Raw genomic sequence first — 19,536 nt, 5'->3', positions numbered from 1 at the left:
CGCCGGATTGCTGCAAAGTGTCTGTCATTTAACTTAAATACTATCTTTTCTCATTGAACAGGTCCATATCAAATATGAACCGAACGAATCAACCCGTACACGTCCCATAAGGCAACTCTAGTCAATAATAGCATGTAGTTGCAGGCGCAGGAAATGTTAAACAATAAATCAATAAAATCCACACAGAGAGGGGAGAACTAAAATAATCAAAGAAAAATCAAGAACATGTTACTAAAAAGCAAAGATGCACCCACTAACCTTATAATAGTTATATACATAATTACAACAAAAACTAATTGTCGTTAAAAGTCCCCCTTACCAAAAAAAAAAGGAAAATATTTCAAAAGAAAAACATATTTATATGCTAACTAAAGTAAAATATTGTCTGGCAGGTAAAGTGGAAGCAATGTCAAAAAAAAGATGGAAAGATAATTTGGTGATATTATTTAGTGTGCTTTTGCTGTTTATTATATTTTCATTTTTACTTAATTTAACAAAATTTGTTTGCTGCAATTTGTGTGCTTGAAGTACTCCTCGAAAGTAAAAGGAAAAACTACTAAGATAATATTTATGTGCTTTCGCCATCTGCATTTAAAAGTTAAATTCTCTGTGCTGCAGCTTATAAACAAGTTATATTGTTAACAATGCCCTCCCTCTCTCTCTAACTGTCTATCTCTAGCCCTCCTACTCTTAAATACTGTAAGCATTGCGAATGTTTTATACTGTTCTTTATTTGAATTTTTATATAGAATCGGTCGCGCAACCAAGAAGAATGTATTTTTCATTTATTTATATTTTTTTAATTATTTGATATATATAAATATATATAAAAACAAAAGAGAAACAACAAAAACAAACACATAGTAATGTATTTTGTAAGCGAATCGACATTGATATATTGATAATGAAGTGCAAGTTTAATAAAAGTGTGTATTTATTAAAAGTTATATATAAACAAATATATACATAATTGTTGATGTTTCATTCATAATTGCATAATACTAAGTAGTGCACACAACGTATTTTGAATTGCGCGCGTCATTTTGTGCGTGTGCCAAGCATCAGTGCTTCAAAGTGTCGCATTTTGGACGGCTGGCAACGCTGCATGTGCTGTAAATGCCAATCAGCTGACTGGCGGTTGCGTTGTATTGCCTACTTTTGTTTTTCTCTTTTTTTTTTGTTTGTGTTAGTTAATACCTACTAGTGCACCTATTAAGATTAGTAACTACGTTGGCGAATTTTGCAGCGAACGCGCCCACTCCGTAAACACATTGCGACAATGTATAACAACGCATTCATTGCTGCAATATTCATCCTCCCAATCGGGATTTATTATTGCCGGCTTATTGCATTGCTCGCGCGTACATTTTTGCACGGCTGCTGCCTCGGTTAACAGCTGAATTTGATCTGAGGGTGGTGGCGGTTGCGCAGCGGCTGTCTCGTTTTTAGCTTCCTCTGGCGCTTCCTTCTTGTCGGGCACGGAGTCCGCCGAAAGCGACGACTGTTGCTGTTGTTGTTGTTGCTGCTGCTGCTGTTGCTGCTCGCTCAACTGCTGATTGCGCTGATGATCGTGTAGTTGTCGTACATATTCACGCTTTTCCACGTCATGCCGCTGTTCGTAGACAGCCTTTTGCTTCTCATCCATAGATTCCCACATATTCAGAGCTATTGCTGTGATCTGCTCCAGCGTGCAAGCAGGATTCTGTTGCTTGATGGCCGTCATAGTATCCCGAAAGAAGAGCGCATATGGCGCCAGCGGCTTGGCCGGCGCCTGTTGAGATTGTTGCTGCGGCTGCTGTTGATTTGTTGTCATCTGATAACTGCTGGGTGTATCGTAGTCAATAGCCTCCTCCTCGTCGTCCACCAGCGTGGAGTGATCCAGACTGCTGAGCCTGCTAATACGTCGTGACTGTAAGAGGGAGACAAAGAGAAACAAAATGGAAAACGTTTTATAGCAGGTGTTAAACACATATGTATAAATAATTTTTTATTGAATCGAACAAAAACTTGGGTCTATCTTATAGGGAGATGGTGGCTCACTAATAATTTCTTCATCTTGGCTGCTGTATTGTAAATCAACTAAATATATGTGTGCTTAATCGCGTCCCAGCTAACAGCTCTCTATATTAGGCAAGACGCAGTGTACGTATATTTGTACATGTGCTTCGTTTGTGCATAACACGTACGGCTCTGCTCGACAATGGAGGAAGTGAAGAGCGAGAGGGAGACGCAGTCAGCAGTAGACGCAACCTGATGATTGCATGTGTATGAGTGTGTGTATGTGCCTGTTTGTTTGTATAAGCTTATTGGTGTGCGTGTTGTTTGTTGATAAGCATTTGCGTTGCCTTCTGCTGTTAGCTTGATTGCTGTTGTTGTTTTGTATCGATAACCCTCATGCGCTTACTGATGCCATCATCTAGGGCAGGCACACTCACACAGTCACAGACGAGCACACACACACACACACACACACACACACACACAACCATAAACTATTACGAATCCAAGAGAAGCGCACTGAACGTTTCCAATTGGGCGCTTTTTGGATCTATTATAAAACGATTATCAACCAATATATGGTTGCGAGCACCTTCATTAATCCAATTGCTCAACCGGAAAAATATTCGATCCACCGAAAATCAGTTGAAAATATTCATTTGGCTTTTGTATGTATTCCAATACGTTAGCGCCTGCTGGCCGGTGAGGTTGGCAGCAATCTTAAATGATTTCATTCAGAAAAAGAACACGTTAACATACAATACTTCAGTAGAACTATCCCTAAAAGAAACCACGCACTGATTATATACATTATTATTGTTGGGAAGACCACACGGCGCATCGCTCTCAGCTCTTCCACGCTTAAGAACTTACAGCATTTGGGTGTTGTGTCTGCTCCGGGGGCGTTTCGTTCATCTCAAACATTTCGTCGCCAAATGAGGGTGTGTGGAATTTATTCATAGCTATAGTAATTTATACGATTTGTTTTTATATACAAATAAATAAACAAATCAATTTATATGCCCAGCGTGGACTTTTGCAGGGTTTTGTCAGTGTTGGGCAATGACATTACTCAGCTTTTGTCAACACTAAATCATTGTGACTAAGTGTGACCAACCATTCGAAGGAAAATAAATACTAAAAACGTACCATAACTGTTTTACAGCACTGTGTATAGTTTGCAGCATTGAAACAATTGAAATAATGACGTTAAAACGAGTAGAGTAGGCTTTCATTTAGCTTACACATTAGTTAGTTTTAACAGTTTATTTATTATTTCTTTTGGCTATTAATTTTAGAATATTTTAATAATTAGGCGATATGTCTGTTTATGCTAAATTCAAAATTGATTCAGTATTAGCGTTTGCAAAATCGCGTTTTCAACGTTTTAGTACAGGAAAATCGAGTGATGGCAGATCAAAAGAGGAAGGTACCAAGACAGTACACCATCCAAATCAGAAGACAAACTTTGATCCTTACAAGCTGTTCAAAGATAAAGTGAATCAGCAATATTTCGTTAACGATGTAGATGCGCATTACATGGAATGCCTCTTCTCAAAATGGGTTCAGAGTCCGACTTCCGTACATAAGGTAAACTGCAATTTAATGATTGTGATATGTACATATGTATGTTTAAATGTCGAATTTCTTTTATAGTCGTGGCAACAGTACTTTACGGATGTTCTGCAAAGTAAAAATGTGGGCAATATAGAGATTCTGCCGACTAGGCAAAAATCAACTAAAAAACCTTCACATAAAGATGGCTGTAGCAAGAAAAATCACCGTTCTCGCAAAACTAAAGAAGAGGAGGAGGAATCAGATGATCATAGTGAAAAGAAAAGAAAACAGCGTAAGACAACTCAAAGAAAGCCGCAACATGACAAAAGAAGGGAATTTGATGATTATGGTGAAATGATGACGCCGTTTTCCAAGCCGCAGGGAGGACCCATGTTTCCAAACACAGTTGATAGAATGAAAACCGTTAGGCATAACAAGGAATCAGATGATTATACCGAAGTGATGACGCCGTTTGCCAAACTAAAGGGAAGAACCTTGCAGCCGGAAGAAGTAAATCGAACGAATAAAGTTAGGCATAGCGAGGAATCAGATGATTATAGTAAAACGATGACGCCGTTTTCCAAACTAAAGAGAAGAGCCATGCAGCCAAAGCCAGAGGGTCGAATGAAAAAAAATAGCCAAAGTAGGGAATCAAAGGGAGATGAAGAAATAATGAAGCCGTCTTTGGACCCAAACAGACGAGTCATGAAACCAAAACCAGCTAAGAAGCTCGGCCAGAAACCTAGAGAAAAGCAAGACAAAAATCCAAGGACCACACAAGAGCCACGATATCAAAACCTATTCGATTCCATAGCAACTGGCAAGCAGCCTCAAAATGAAAACTATGTGGTTGGGCATATAATTCTGAGTCCCTCTATGGAGGATATCGCTGGAAACAGTAATTCGAAACAGGAAACGGTAAAGAAAACACTTCACAGCGATAGCACATCAAAGACTACCATGAAAAAGCAGCAGATGACTAGCTCCAAGGTAGAGACGGCCAAAACAGTAACGCCGAATAAAAAGAGAATCGATTTCAGGAAATCATTGGAGCAGATCAAACAACAGAAGGCCGTACGACGTGTGAGGGCAGCTTTGAAACATCGACCCTTCCGTGCGAAACGTGAATTTCTTAAATCACAGATGGAGCGCATTGCTAGAATGAAGAAGAGTAATCAGCCCAAAGGCCACGTGAAGCCCAAGTACCGAAAGTAGAAAGAGCGTGGAAGTACATTCGATGCTTTACCAGTTTACAATATCCAAATTCAGATAGATATATAGTTATGTATATACATTTGGAAAGTTTGACAAACATGGAAATCATTAAAATGTACATCCTGTAAAACAGAGTAGCAGAAAATAAAACATAAAATTATGTTGATATATATATTTATATATATTTAAAAGTATATAAATATATATATTATGTAAACACAGAACTAGTTGCTTCAAAATTCATGTTAGAGTCAAAATTGCAGCTCAGGCTATAAATTAGTTTTTGGCAGATATTGGCGATGTATCTGAAGCCTGGCCGCTTGGGACCCGCTATAGTGATGAAGAGTTTAACAACCATCGACATTACCCGAAGATCGCTACAAATTACCAAAGCTCTCAGCGCCACAAAGGATAGGTCGGCCAATCTTAAAGTGGAAAGCTTTGCCAATGGCAGCAATGCCAGCTATATTGAGCGGCTGTATCGCAAATGGTCCAAGGATCCAAATTCCGTGGATGAGGTGAAATTGCTTAATATTTGTTGTTGTGGTGCTCTGTATTCTGATCCTATACTCGTCGACATAGAGCTGGCACAATTATTTCACGGGCAAGCGACGCACGATTAAGCAGGACAGACAGCTGAAGACCAAGCACCGGAAATGGGAGCCCACTGCAGTTGGAACGGGAGGCTCGACTACAACGCCTGCTCCGGCAGCCGACTGGAAGTACATTGATGATCACCTGGTGGTGCAGGCCATCATCCGGGCGTATCAAACACGTGGCCATCTAGCTGCTGATCTCGATCCATTGGGCATTGTCGGACCCACGGGCCATACACCATCTACCGAGGACAGGAAGCTGCAGGCAACCAAGGCGGTGCTGCGACAGCACTACTCTTATGCATTCAGTGAGCTTTATAACAAATGACACTTACACTTGACAATTGATAGATCAACCACTTAAATCCTTCACTAACAGACGATTTGAATGCACTGTTTAAGCTGCCAACGACTACGTTAATTGGTGGCGACGAACAGTTCCTCCCGCTTAGGTAAGAGGGGAGAGCATTGGATGGGGGACTCAGTTGCTCTAACGTTCTCATCCGCAGAGAAATTTTAGATCGTCTGGAGCGTGCATATTGTGGCCATATCGGAGTCGAATATATGATGATAACATCAATTCTGAAAAGCACCTGGATACGGCAGCACTTTGAGGTGCCTGGCGCTATCAATTTCAGTGCAGAGGAGAAGAAACTCATACTTGAGCGTCTGACACGCTCGTCGGGCTTTGAGAATTTTTTGGCCAAGAAATACTCGTCGGAGAAGCGCTTTGGACTGGAGGGCTGCGACATTATGATACCCATTATGAAGGAGATAATCGATCAGTCGAGCAAACTGGGCGTCGAGTCGGTGCACATTGGCATGGCGCATCGGGGCCGTCTGAATGTGCTGGCCAATGTTTGTCGCAAGCCATTGGATGAGCTACTGTCACAGTTCAACAGCATTAAGGCCACAGACAGGGGCTCCGGTGATGTCAAATATCATTTGGGATTATTCACAAAGCGTTACAATCGGCAATCGAAGAAGGATGTGCGCATCACAGTTGTGGCCAATCCATCGCATCTGGAGTTCGTCAATCCTGTTGTGCTCGGCAAGGCACGGGCAGAGATGTTCATGCGCGGCGACTATCAGGGCAACAAGGTGCTGCCCGTGTTGATACATGGAGACGCCTCGTTCTGTGGCCAAGGTGTTGTCTACGAGTCCATCCATTTGACGGATCTGCCAGCATATACCACCTATGGCACGATTCATGTGGTCGTCAACAATCAGGTGGGCTTCACCACAGATCCACGATTCTCACGCTCCTCCCGCTACTGCACGGATGTGGCGCGAGTTGTGAACGCGCCCATCTTCCATGTGAACGCCGATGATCCGGAGGCGTGTGTGCATTGCGCCCGCGTTGCAGCCAAATGGCGTGCGAAATACCACAGGGATGTTGTCATCGATATCGTTGGCTATCGCCGCAACGGCCACAACGAAGCGGACGAGCCCGCCTTCACCCAGCCGCTGATGTACCAGCGCATACGCAATCTGAAACCCTGCACAGTTAAGTATGCGGAGAAGCTGGTCCACGACGGTGTCATCAAAATGGAGGAGTATACGGAGATGACCGCGAAATACGAGAAGATATGCAACGAAGCCTTTGAAAAGTCGCAGAAAATCAAAACATTTAAGGTGAGTTAAGACATTGGAATGCATCAATGATATATGGCGAATAAACACTTATAGAACTCGCAATGGATCGATTCGCCCTGGTCGGGCTATTTCCAAGGTCGTAATCGCCTCAAGATGTGTCCAACTGGAGTCAATCTCAAGACTCTAATGTACATTGGCAACAAGTTCGCCTCGCCGCCGCCCACCGAGAATAAGTTCACAGTGCACAAGTAAGTAGCTATCTATATATACCCATCATCTATATCATATATGCTCTCGACAGAGGAATCATGCGTATTTTGGGTATACGCAAAAAAATGGTGGAGGATAAAATAGCGGATTGGTCATTGGGTGAGGCCTTTGCCATTGGTACTTTGGTCAAGGATGGCATACATGTCCGCATATCTGGGCAGGATGTGGAGCGCGGCACGTTCTCGCATCGACATCATGTGCTGCACGATCAGACGAAGGACAAAGTCAGATACAATTCACTGCAGCATCTCTATCCTGATCAGGCGCCATATGATGTGTGCAACAGTTCGTTGTCCGAGTGCGCCGTCATGGGATTCGATCTGGGCTACTCGATGGCCAATCCCAATACGCTGGTCATCTGGGAGGCGCAATTTGGTGATTTCGCCAATACGGCCCAAGCGATCATCGATCAGTTTGTAGCCAGCGGCGAGACCAAATGGGTACGACAATCTGGTCTAGTTTTATTCCTACCGCACAGCATGGAGGGCATGGGACCAGAGCACTCATCTGGTCGCATCGAACGTTTCCTACAGTTGAGCAACGATGATCCCGATTGTTTTCCGGTTATGTGTGATTCCGACTATGTTGCTCGTCAGTTGCTCAACTGCAATTGGATTGTGACCAACTTGACGACGCCGGCGAATCTCTTTCACGCCATGCGCCGGCAGGTGGGCATGTCCTTTCGCAAGCCCCTGATAAATTTCTCGCCTAAATCTCTGCTGCGCCATCCGCTGGCGCGTAGCCCGTTCCGTGACTTCAACGAGTGCAGCTCCTTCCAGCGGATCATACCCGACAAGGGCAAGGCATCCCACAATCCCGAGTGTGTCGAACAGCTGATCCTTTGCAGCGGCAAGGTATATTATGATCTGGTCAAGGAGCGTGACGATCACGACCAGGAGGCGACCACGGCCATAGTCCGCGTAGAGCAGGTGGAGTTGACTCTTTATTCATAGGTCAAAACCACTTTACTATATTCCATTTCCATTCACAGATCTGTCCCTTTCCATACGATTTGATCTACAAACAACTTGAGCTATATCCAAAGGCGGATCTTTTCTGGGTACAGGAAGAGCATAAGAATCAGGGTGCCTGGACCTATGTCCAGCCGCGCTTAGATACGGTGCTTATCGAGCTGAAGGCCAATGAGTAAGTGTTTTCTTTTTTCTTTTCTGCTCCTATTTCACTTATCTAACAACTGGCAATTGGCAATTTCGTTGCGCTAAATGCCAAGGCGCAATGCCAAAGGCCTTGGTCTACTGCCTAATGATTCAGGTGCGACGCGCCTTCAAAATGTCAATTGATTATCATTTGGTCGTCGCCCGTCGCTCGTCGCTCGGTGATCTGCGATCGTTGATCGTTGATCGTCGCTCGTCGTTTCTCTCGGTGACGCTAGCCATGATTCAAAATGGCGTTGGGCGACATGACGCCATTATATCGAGAAACGTCTTCGTCTTGGTTGACATTAAAATCTAGCTGGTGGCTGATTGCTTTCACATTAATCGATTTTCGAACAAAAACAAACCAAAAGGCGAAACGTGTGCCAAACAACGTGCAAACACAAAACGATTGTGGTATGGATAAATTAGACTATGCTCATACCCTGTAAAGGTGGTGTCAGTAGGGGAAAAACATAAGTTTTGTGGGTTGTGGAATATATATATACAGAATTACTGATAGGCTTTATATTTTAGGGTTTATTCTTTTCCCATTATTTTATAGTTATCATTCAAATTTTATACATATTTCTATTTAATACATACCTGAAACATTCATTGAGTATTTGCAGTGCCTAGGGTCTTTAGTTTTCTTATAGAACTCCAACTCATTAACTATCAGTGTGTATTCCCTCATTCACAGTTTATGCCTCAGTCATACTGCCTTACACTCCGTCACTCACATAGCCGTTTTATGTTACCATTTACAGGGTATCTATTAAAAAATAGCACTTGAAGGCTGATCTCACTCAACTCGCTGTTATGAGATTTATAGGGAATGCGCGCATTTGGTAAACATTTCAATATATTTTCATGTCAAATATATGTTTGGCCTTTTTGTTTCCAAATGAGCTCTCGATAGATATATATATTCTTATACTTACTTATATATATATGTATGTATGTATATAACTTGTGACCTTCTCTAAGTTCATATGTTGTTGACAGCACGTGTCTGTTTGCTTAGGCCGTGTGCGCTGAGTAAGCTCTAGAAAAATGCTGTTTTGTGTCTTGTGTGTCTTCTGTTTGATTGCGATAAATTGCAGCCCGTTCGCTTTCTGAAGGCTCCAATAATTATTTTCAATTTTGTATTTGGCTTTTTGCGTTGTTAGTAATTAGCCTGGCGTCCACAGTCCCCGACACCGGCCTCGGCTCTTTTTGTCTCTATGCACTTTGAACAAATTGCGAGACAGCCAGCTCGCGCTGTATTGCTTTAGCTATGGCTATGGCTATGGCTGTGGTTGTGGCTGTGGATGTCGATGTCCATGTCGCTGTCGCATGAGAAACTAGCGCAAGGAACTTGGCACAGTTTTTAGTCGGCGTTTGATACTAAACGGCAACCGCCTGCAGCCGCTCCCTCGCCCTGTTTTCTATTGAATTTAAGCATTTGCTTTTCGCGAAATCTACATAAAATTTAATGTAGCGACATGTAGATATATCTATATATGTGATATGTGTTAGAGTGTGCGTGTGTGTGTGTGTGTGTATGGCTATCTATGCGCTGCTCCTGCTAAGAACAGAGCCAAGTGGTTCGCTAAATTTGTGCGCTGATTTATGGAAATATTTTGTGGTCTGCAAGGCTGGTTTCCCTAAACAAAAAGCAACAAATAATAATAATGTTCTATCTAAACTTGTTTTTCTTTCAAGTGAAATTCAGAATTTTATATAAAATTTATAGAACAACATAAGTTTTGTTTAGTTTTTATTTTTAAATAAAAAGAGACAGAGAGAGAGAGAGAGAGAGAGAGAGAGAGAGAGAGAGAGAGAGAGAGATCCATAAATCCTTTCTCTTTCTCGCCTTTCTTGCTTCTCTCACATTTAAACAATTGAAATTCCTGCTCAATTGCGAAAATATTGAAATACTCATAAATTTCAATTTAAAAATTTATATTTTGTTTATCTCAACATCTATATAAAATATCTATGGATTGGGGAATTTCCTATGTTTGTAGACGATTCGATCTAGATATGCTTTTCAATGAGCATGAAATTGTGCATGTCTCTGTTTGTAATTAATTTATGCAGCAGCGAAACTAAAATATGAGGGTAGCCTAAAGAAATGACAATTGCACAATATTATATATGATATATAATCAAGAACAATTTTTTATAAATATGTTATATTTAGATATTCATATAATCTCAAGAAACATTTGTTTGACGATAAAACTTTTTCTTTCCATAAAATTCTATAACTTTTCTTGCCACCCTCGTTTATATTCTTAATCACATTGAGTCGTGTTGCCAGCCACAAAAATTGAATGAAAAGCGTCGCACACAAAGGCGCTCTGCTAAATCCCAGGAATGTAGCATATTTGCTAGACTATATCATATACATATATCGCCTATATATACACAAATATAAGTATATATACATATGTATATATGTATACATTATATATACATATAGATGTGTAAATCGTTTCATGTTTGTATATTTCTTTGTTGTTGTCGCGTTTGTGCTCTTGTTTAAAAGGCAAAGCAATAATTTTGAGGGATTTCTCTACCAAACGCCTTGGCAATCAATTATGAGAAATGCTACCCCTAACAGTCCCCCCCACCCATGCCAAACCCAAGGCAAATATGTTTAGCTCTTGTTTTTTTCTTGATGTCTCGACGCGTTTGTTATTGCTTGCATTACGCCAAAGTTTTATTAATGGCACGCATTTTTCTGGCACATCTCAGGGATGCGAATGCCAGCGTTGATGGATCTCAGAGAGTGTATGTCCGTATAGATAAGCACTAGGAAAAAGAGATACATGGCCTAGGCCTATTTATAATACAGGAATGGCAAGCTAAATACCCCAAAGAGGGGCTGCCATAGATACAGGCTATAGATACAGGTCAAAGTTCGTCCATTTGGTAGGTCTGTGGACTCTGTTTATTTTGATAATATTCATTCATATATTAATGATGATATATGCGTATATTCCATATACAAAACAAATCTATAAATAGGTGATTCAAGGCACACAAAAAAACACAACTTTGAAATAAACAAATTCATAAAAATTTTTAATGACTAATTGAGCTAAAAATTGTTGCTGTTGTTGTTGATGATGTAAAGAATCCGAAATGCGCATAGCTCAAATATTTTGGTTCTCTTTATTAAACATTAAATCTTTTGGTTTTTGCTTAAAATGTAAACTAAACGTGTAAAAACAGAAAAGGCAACGTGAAATTTTATAACAAATTCGTTATCTTGGAATAATTTACGTATACATATAGAAAATAGTTAGAACTAACACTAGGATAGCTAAGCTACAGATACATCATATATTGTATATTTACACAGATTTAAACTAGAGACTGAGAGAGTGTGACAAAAGACTATAACATAACTGAATGTCGTACTTGAGATCCTTTAAAAAATCCATGTGAATTTCTTAATGGAAGGAAGCGGCTGCCAAGGGCGACGATCACATTTTGGGTAACACTTACATAGCTGGCCAACTGATGGATGAAGCTGGCTGATTGCTTTCAGATCTGGCTTAGACCATATTCCATATGCTGTAGCTGCGCGCACGTCGCTCCTCCTCGACCACCTGTTCGTAGTCGATTTCCAGATACTCCTTGCCCACGAATTTCACCTTGCGTCCGGTGTACTTCTTGATATAGCTGATGTGGGCCGCCACCTCCTTGCCCTCGATCTCGAGCTTATACGAAATGCTGGTGATACGCTCCAAGACTCGGCCACGTTTCCAGCGCACCTGGGTCTTGCGATATCGCTCCGCATACAGCACCAGATCCCCAATCTTGTATTCACGCACATGCAGGCAGGACTTGAGCTTGGCGGGCTCTGGCTCTGGTTCCGGTTCGGGCTCTGCTTCATCGTCTGTCACGTAGGCAATGGCCTTCTCAATTGTCTCAATCTCAGGCACCTTTGGCTCCTCCGGCTCCTGCTGTATGAAGAAGGTGTCGCCAATGGAGAGACGACGCTTCTGTCGCTTTATGATCACTTTCTTCTTGATTTGACGCGGCTTCTTGGGCACGGGCGCTGGCTCCACTTCCACCTGCTCTTCCTCAACCACTTCGGGCTCCGTTTCCGCTGCGATGGCTGTTTCCGTTTCCTTAGCATTCTCCTGTTGCTGCTGTGTGTCGGTTGCTGTTGCTGTTGGTGCCGCAGTTGCCTGCTCCTTGGCTGCTTTTGTCGTCTTCTTGGGCGGCGTTTGCTTATTGAGGCGATCCGCTAGATCCCCAATCTTATTCTTATCCTTCAGAATATTGTTGAGCTTGATGGCCGATTCGTTCGCCTTCTCTTTGCCCTTGTCTATGGAACTTTTGCGCACCAGCTTCTTGAGGTGCGTGGTCTTCTTCTTGGCGGAGACCACCAGATCGGATTCATCGTGCGGCTGCTCAACCGTTTCGATCTTAACGGGCTGCACGGGCCCGGCAAGTACTTTCAGCTCCGGCATGGTATCTAGACTGTTGTTCACTTGCGCCTGTGCGTTGTCTTTTGTAGCAGCAGTGATTGCCTGTTGTTGTTGTTCTTGTTGCTCTGATTGCTCTAGATGTTGTATATGTTGCTGTTGTTGTTGCTGTTGCTGTGGCGATGACTCTTCGTGCGACACTTCGCTCAATGTCGCTGCTATTTGTGGCGTCGCGGCATCAACGGGGGCGACTTCAATGTCAACGGCGTCGACCACCTGTTGCGGTGTTGCTACTGCACTTGCCGGGCTAATTAATGTCTGATTAATGGGTTCTTTAAACTGGCTTAATGAGCCGTTGATTGCACTTGACACTGGCGTTAAGGCTGTTGCAGTTGCTGTTGTTGCTGCTGCTGTTGTTGCTGCTGCTGTTGTTGCTGCTGCTGCTGTTGTTGCTGGTGCTGCTGGTAATACCAGCACCGTTTCACCCACCAATTCGGCTAATTTCAGGCTGGCGCGTCTGCTCGGCTCGCTGGCTGCTGCTTGATTGGCCAAACCATCGATTGGCAATTGTTTTGGCGCCGTCTGCGATGTTGCTGCTGTTGATGTTGCCGCTGCGTTTGCTTCTGCTGCTGCTGTTGAGGTTGCTGCTGTTGCCGCTGCCTCTGGCTTCGTGTCGACGCTTTTGGCAGTTGGTTTTGTTACGCTTTTGGCAGTGTCTGCATTGCTGTTGACCTTTGCGGTTACAAGTTGTTCATTTATTGTTGTCGCCTGTGGCAGCGCTGTCGCCGCCATCGCCGCCGCCGCCGCCGCCCTCTCATCGCTGCCGGAAGCGATTATCGTTAATTTCTGCTTCTTCTTGCGCTTGACAATCGCTTCCGAGTCAGAGGGTCGCCTTTGTATCAGTACATCGGCCGGCACAGGCTCGACCTTTATCTTGGATGGCTCCACGGCTGCAATGGACGCACGTCGCGGATTCCGCACCTTGACAACCGTTTTCTTTTTGGCTGCGGCCTTCTTGGGCAATCCCTCGATTCCTGTTGCTGGCTGCGTGGCTGACTCATCGGGCAATGCGGCTGCCGTCTGTGATGTGGCCTCCACTCCCTCCACGGGCTGCTGCTGCGCTGTTGCTGTTAATGTTGCTGCTGTGTTGGCTACTTGGCAACTGTCCTTGGGCGTCTCCTTGGTTGTTTCTTCGAGGTCCTTTGGTGTTGCGCCTGTCTCTTTAGGCTTGTCTTCAAGCTCGGCCTTGGCTTTGGGTTCATCTTCAATAGGTATTGCTGCTTCAAGCTGCTCCTTGACTGCTGTTGCTGTCGTGCTTGCGACTGTTGCTTCTTTTGACTTTGGCTTTGACTTGAGTTCGCTTTGCACTTTTGCCAGAAACTCAAGCTTGGCTTGTGCCTTAGCTTTTTCATCGGCCTTTGCTTTATCCTTGCTCTCTTGAGTTGATTCTGCGGGTGTAGGTTGTTCGTCCTTGGATTGATGTGTTTGATTTACTTGATCCTTCTCAATTGCTTCGACTTGGGCAATTTCATTTGGTTTCTCTGGGTCGCCTTTAATTTGATTTGTGAGCTGATTCTCTTTCTCCGCAGTTTTGTTCTCTTGAGTAGCTTCCGCTGACCTCAGCTCCTCCTTAGGTTTGCTCTCTGAAACAGCTTCTTCCTTAGTTTGTCTCTGCTGTTCAGATTTATCATTTGTAGGTTTTGTCAAATCCTCGTTCTGCTTCAGCTCCTGCACCTGCTGCTTCTCCTTGCCCGTGTCCTTATCCTCATCAGCTTCATCGAAATAGCTGCGCCTTCTTATTTTCTTAACAAACCGAAATTGTACGGGCTGCGCTGGTTCCGCCTCCGTCGGCGCTGCGCTCACCGCAACAGTTGGTGGTCCGGTCCACTTAACGCCGGCTGCTTCGGCCTCGCTCTCAGTGCTGTACTGCTTCAGCACACCCTTCACCTCGCTTAGTGCACCCGAAATGCGCGCCTTCAACTTGTTAAGTCGCTCAATAACATCTTCTGGCTTCTCTTCCACCGAATCCTGCGATCGCATGCGTCGCTGACGTCGCAGACGCGTTCGCTCCGGCAGCAGAGATTCCACATCAATTGATACATCTTCTCGACTCGTGGAACTGCGTTTTAATTCGCCTAGCAATGGACGCGAGGTCGAGGCCAATGGCACAGCCGTATCACGTATACGACTCGTGATGGCTGCAACTGTTGCTGTGGATGTTGCTGCTGATGCTGCTGCTGTTGCTGCTATTGTTGGTGCGCTGGATAGACGACTCGACACAGGTTCTGGCAAGCGAACATTGCTCTTGAGCAGTTCATACTTCATGTCGCTGCTTTGGTTGCCGTTGATGTCGCTGCTGCTGCTATTGTTGCTATTATTATTGTTGTCATCCAGCTCTACTGGCTGCTCAATTGGATCGCTATAAATATCAACAACGACGGCGGTTGCTTCACTCTCGTCACTCACTCTCGTCACAGTCATGTCCGCACATTCACCGACCACCACCTGCTCAGCCACCGGCTCGCTCCAAAGGTTACCCGTGGCAATCAGCTGCACCAGCTCCAACAATAGATCTATTAAATCGAGATCCCAATCCGGCACTGGGATAACGCTCGCACTCTCGGCTAGCAACGCGCGCACCGTTCTCTTTAGCGATTCTAAACTAGCAGCCCCGTTTGCTTTGGTTCGAATTACGTCTGATTGTTGCCGTTGCTGACCATCCACTTGCTCTGACGACGAGTCGCGCGCGTCTGAATGAGTGGAGGCGGTGGCTGCGGCTGTGGCTGTTAGCTCCTCAGCTATTGTTTGACTCTGCTCTGCTCGGCTGGCCAAGCATATTGACTGCCGCTCTTTAGTCATATTTAGCTCATTATGAGCTGCTGCCGTCTCTAATTTGCTTTGCTCACATATTTCGCGTTTATTTTTGGCATTACCAGCATTCATGGCGTCGTCGTCGTCGACGTTGCCTTCGTTGTTGCTGTTCTCATTGTTGATGTTGCTGTTGTTCTTGCTGTTGCTGTTGTTGTTGTTGTCGTGTCGCCACCCAAAGGCGTCATTAAAATTTTCCGCCTGTTGATGCTCGATTTCCTTTCGCTCGCCAACGCCTTCAATTTCGACGTTCAAGTTTAATGTTTGCTCGTGAGCGTTAAGTTCATTATCAAATGCCGCCTTATGTACATCATCAACATTATTATCATCGCGATGATCATTGAGATCATCATCATCATCATCATCATTGTCATTGTCAGCATCAACTGTCCGCTGCGAATCCATGTCTATTTTGGTGCTCATATTGTAGCTCGCCTGCGTCACTGTTGTTGTTGTCGTTGTTGTTGGTGTGGGCACCACATCCGTCGTTGTTGTTGGCTTTGGCGTTGGCTCGTTGCTCTGATCATTTCCATGCACAACATTGGCATTGGCATTTCGATGTTTCTTACACTCTGGCTGATTATTGGGAAAGCTGATAAATTGTTTTTTAATTGTGGGAAATTCGTTTCGAGCAAATCGCGTTGTCGCCACGGTGGGTCTGATCCCCCACACGCTTATTGATTGAGTTGAATAGTTGAAATTCCTCTTGGTCAATTGGCAAAGCAGCGGAAATCTTTGTGGCAAAGGCAAGTGAATCACTTGCTCGGGAAATTTAGATATTGCTGCTGTGCTTACAATATTGCTAAAGGATTTATTTGCTACATGTTGCTGCTGAACTGGAAAAGTTGCTGTGGCCGGAGGTAAAGCTTGCTCTGCTTGCAGCAGCGGAAACTTTCCAGGCGCAGCCATTTTGATTTTTGACTGTGGCCGCCATTGTTGTTGCTGTTGCTGTGGCGGTTGATTATGTGAAGAGTTGCACTGCAGCGCCCTCTGCAGCGGAAATCGTTGCTCATCCATCGGCACTTCCGGCGTGCAGAAACCATTCGCATTTGCTGCTGACAACATGGCTGACTCAGCTCTATGCTTCAACAATATTTGCGAATTATGTTTATAATTAGCTGCTGTCAGCGCCAGTGGCTGCGACTGCGTCTGCGGTTGCGGCTCCCCTTGCCCAGACTTGTTGAATGACAACGCCCGCGCGTTATTCACTTGATTGCTCTGTTGTTGACCTATTTTAGAGGCGTTTCAATTTGAATTTTGATTCACAAATTTTTGTTAGTTTCATCAAAACACGCGCTACAGTTTGTTGCTGCTTTCAACACTAGGTTGCAACCCGAACTAACAAAATGGGGCATCTTTTAGCAACACGCAAATGTCTAGACAAATGCTTTAATTGTTGTAAATGCTAAATCAATGCTGCGCTCTCTATGTACATATAATTGGCAATAAATTTCTTTGAACGAAACCGAATATTGAATACACTACGGGAAGTCTTATACTTTAGCATTTATGTCTTATACTATTTATATAAAAAATTAATTTTTAAGCTCTTACAAAAAATTCTTTTTACTAGCTTAACATATGTATATAATATGATAATATCAAGCATAAGCCCTAGCAACTAAGTTTCTAATTGCGATAAATTCATTGTGTCTGAAACCGTAATTTATGCATACACACAGATGTACAGCTATATAGTAAGCACGTCCGATTATATAGACTATATAAATGTGTCGCCTTGCCAAATTGATTTTAGCCGGCCACAAAAAAGAAAGATAGGTAAAGAGTGAAAATTAAAAAACAACTCGTGCCAAATAGCGCCACAAGCCCATTGTTTAAATATATTTGTATATATAGTACATATACATATAGACGCAAATGCAGCATACGCTTGCCAAATTCGCCAGCAGGCAAAACATAAATAACGAAGACTACAAAATTGCTTTAATCTCTTTCTGATCCGTTTTGAGTAATTGAAAATCATTTATTTCACAGCCGCTGTTTCCTTTATCGCGGACGTGCACCAAACTCGGCTTCGTCCACGGGCAACAAGATACAGCATATAACCGAGTATAATGATCTTATTACGAGCATCTTCGGCGAGCTTACTGAAGAGAACAAATGCCGCATGGAGGAGAAGAAGAAAGCGGCAAAATCAAAAGCGTTGAAAGAAAGTGAAGCTAAATTGGCTAAAGAGAAATTGGCCAAAATGAAAGAAGAAGGTAAAGATCCTAAGGGAGCCGGTCCAGCTGGTTCCGCGCCGCCAGCTAAGCCGCAACGTAAGCCAACAGATAGCGCATCTCCAGGTGAGGGTCCATCGCCAGCAGCGCCAGCAGCGTCAGCATCGCCAGGACGTAAATCTGCTCCGAGCGCACCAACAAACCAACCAAGTAAAGCTAGGAAACAAAATGTTCCGCAAGCGCCAGCGAAACAAGAGAGTCAAACACCTAAAAGAGCTGATACTCCAAATCCGAACAGTAGCAAAGAAGAAAATACACCCGTTAGAAAACAACATAGCCCAACCCCTGCCACTGATCCCAACCGGACGAAAACTGAGGAGAAACCCTCTTCAGAAGATCCCAACGATTTTTGGTAGTTTCGAAACCATACGAACAAAATTACAATTTTACTTATTTGTTATTTAAACTAATTCAGTTTTGAATTATAGCAAAATTCGTACCTAAAAGTATATTTTCCACTTTCTTGACACACATAATTGTTTTTGTTTTTAACATTGTTTCCAATAGTTCGGATTTTGTTCCATGCGACGCTGAAAGTTTGTATACCAATTTTGTACAACGGAGAAAGGCACAAAGGTTTCAGTCGTGGCAGGTGGAATCTCTGGTAAGCCCACGCAAAAACTGGACGCATAATTGAAAAAGTTCTCCAGCATGCGCTGTCCAAACTGTATATTATCGTTGGCGCTAGACTGTAAACGAAAAATTTGTGTAAATAATTAATGTGCGTATTCTTAAACTAGAAATCCATGCCACACTTCTTGTCCGTTTCATACCAGCCTTAAACGCTTTCTTTATCGTTACACGAATTGCTGTCTATGCAAATATATAAACATATACCGGTTATGGATCTCTTTTCATGCATCTCATATATCATATGCAACTACTCGATCTATGTAATTCAATAATATAAGCTCCACTTTGGAATGTCGCGTTTAAGGTATAAAACGGGCAAAAAGCACTGCGTGAATTTTTAGTTTATTAAACTCCACATATACTTACAACTGCAGGTGTTTGTTGAACTACCGTCACTTCGGGCTCTATAGAAATGCCAATTTGAGCTATGTGCGAGATCTCCTGAGCACCAAAGACCATCCCATTGGAATATGTGTCCAGTTCCGGGCCTTTCTTCAGCTGCGCTATTTTGAAAATCGCGGAGGGTTTGGTGTTATTGATGTGGCCCAGATATTGCCATGTAGGCGCTGCATTTGCATCTGGCCAACTGAAATAGATTGCTGCTGCGGTGCCAAGTGGCAGGGGCGTGATGCCAGTTAAGAAAATAACAACATAATTCACGTTGTCGATGTCAGGGACGTTTATCAGCAGTTTATTCTCATCAACCGCTACAAAATCGGTTTGAGGCTGTGCGTGTGAGCAGTGTAAAGGTATTGTTTTAGTTTATTTCATTAGCATTTAAGAAGTACTCACCAGTCTACCTGAAATAATCAAGCCAAACATTTTCGCCCGGCTTCTTTGTCTTTTCTGGAATAAATAACACCACTACCATCAGCGTGCACAGCCCTCATACGGCTTTAGTATTTTTTATCGCATACTTCTGGCGAGCTGGTCATACTGTAGCGATGTCGAAAAATGCAGTATATCGATATTTTTAGTA

General features: G+C 43.3%; 5 protein-coding genes across 12 annotated transcripts in view; 2 read left to right on the top strand and 3 right to left on the bottom strand.

Moving 5' to 3' along the window:
• Positions 1-4,994, top strand: part of LOC108651499 (uncharacterized) — a 31,877-nt gene extending 26,883 nt beyond the window's left edge. For all 6 annotated transcript variants that reach the window (XM_089258830.1, XM_089258837.1, XM_089258836.1 and 3 more), the window contains 2 exons: positions 62-3,588; positions 3,655-4,994. The gene's annotated coding sequence lies outside the window, so the exon portion shown is untranslated. The remainder of the gene's footprint in view (positions 1-61; positions 3,589-3,654) is intronic.
• On the bottom strand, positions 917-3,048 carry LOC108651506 (uncharacterized). 3 transcript variants are annotated; one of them, XM_018101256.3, is made up of 2 exons: positions 2,872-3,048; positions 917-1,909 (listed from the first exon to the last, which is right to left on the bottom strand). In XM_018101256.3, exons 1-2 carry the CDS (start codon positions 2,956-2,958, stop codon positions 1,226-1,228), a joined length of 771 nt encoding a protein of 256 aa, XP_017956745.1. In that variant the 5' UTR covers positions 2,959-3,048; the 3' UTR covers positions 917-1,225. The 3 variants fall into 3 exon arrangements, with proteins under 3 accessions (XP_017956745.1, XP_017956748.1, XP_017956746.1); XM_018101259.3 differs by lacking the exon at positions 2,872-3,048 and adding an exon at positions 2,591-2,717; XM_018101257.3 differs by lacking the exon at positions 2,872-3,048 and adding an exon at positions 2,041-2,182.
• A 26-nt stretch (positions 4,995-5,020) lies between the features above and the next one.
• Positions 5,021-18,370, top strand: LOC108652042 (2-oxoglutarate dehydrogenase complex component E1). Its single transcript, XM_018102053.3, has 8 exons — positions 5,021-5,288; positions 5,353-5,674; positions 5,746-5,818; positions 5,876-7,001; positions 7,056-7,210; positions 7,264-8,161; positions 8,224-8,378; positions 17,680-18,370. The coding sequence occupies exons 1-8, from the start codon at positions 5,070-5,072 to the stop codon at positions 18,278-18,280; spliced, it is 3,549 nt and encodes a 1,182-aa protein (XP_017957542.1). The 5' UTR covers positions 5,021-5,069; the 3' UTR covers positions 18,281-18,370.
• LOC108652041 (uncharacterized) lies at positions 11,533-17,041 on the bottom strand. Its single transcript, XM_018102051.3, has one exon. It carries the CDS (start codon positions 16,747-16,749, stop codon positions 11,938-11,940), a length of 4,812 nt encoding a protein of 1,603 aa, XP_017957540.2. The 5' UTR covers positions 16,750-17,041; the 3' UTR covers positions 11,533-11,937.
• Positions 18,271-19,481, bottom strand: LOC108652048 (protein OPI10 homolog). The gene is made up of 3 exons (XM_018102063.3): positions 19,350-19,481; positions 18,924-19,283; positions 18,271-18,613 (listed from the first exon to the last, which is right to left on the bottom strand). Exons 1-3 carry the CDS (start codon positions 19,377-19,379, stop codon positions 18,413-18,415), a joined length of 591 nt encoding a protein of 196 aa, XP_017957552.1. The 5' UTR covers positions 19,380-19,481; the 3' UTR covers positions 18,271-18,412.
• Between the last annotated feature and the right edge of the window lie 55 nt (positions 19,482-19,536).

This window comes from Drosophila navojoa, chromosome 4 (genome assembly GCF_054131105.1).
Source record: "Drosophila navojoa isolate 15081-1374.11 chromosome 4, UAZ_NAV_1.0, whole genome shotgun sequence".
Taxonomy (NCBI): domain Eukaryota; kingdom Metazoa; phylum Arthropoda; class Insecta; order Diptera; family Drosophilidae; genus Drosophila; species Drosophila navojoa.
Note: the sequence above shows the minus strand (reverse complement) of the source record. Positions and strands in the feature narration are given on the sequence as shown.

Excerpts from the sequence above, each read along its gene's own strand:
- LOC108651506 (XM_018101256.3), bottom strand. The coding sequence starts at position 2,958 with ATGAATAAATTCCACACACCCTCATTTGGCGACGAAATGTTTGAGATG. Across the intron at positions 1,910-2,871 it reads AGACACAACACCCAAATGCT|TCACGACGTATTAGCAGGCT; the intron begins GTAAGTTCTTAA and ends TCCCTCTTACAG.
- LOC108652042 (XM_018102053.3), top strand. The coding sequence starts at position 5,070 with ATGTATCTGAAGCCTGGCCGCTTGGGACCCGCTATAGTGATGAAGAGT. Across the intron at positions 5,675-5,745 it reads GCACTACTCTTATGCATTCA|ACGATTTGAATGCACTGTTT; the intron begins GTGAGCTTTATA and ends CTTCACTAACAG. Across the intron at positions 7,002-7,055 it reads AGAAAATCAAAACATTTAAG|AACTCGCAATGGATCGATTC; the intron begins GTGAGTTAAGAC and ends AAACACTTATAG.
- LOC108652041 (XM_018102051.3), bottom strand. The coding sequence starts at position 16,749 with ATGTTGTCAGCAGCAAATGCGAATGGTTTCTGCACGCCGGAAGTGCCG.
- LOC108652048 (XM_018102063.3), bottom strand. The coding sequence starts at position 19,379 with ATGTTTGGCTTGATTATTTCAGGTAGACTG. Across the intron at positions 19,284-19,349 it reads TGATTATTTCAGGTAGACTG|CCTCAAACCGATTTTGTAGC; the intron begins GTGAGTACTTCT and ends TCACACGCACAG. Across the intron at positions 18,614-18,923 it reads TTCAACAAACACCTGCAGTT|TCTAGCGCCAACGATAATAT; the intron begins GTAAGTATATGT and ends TTTCGTTTACAG.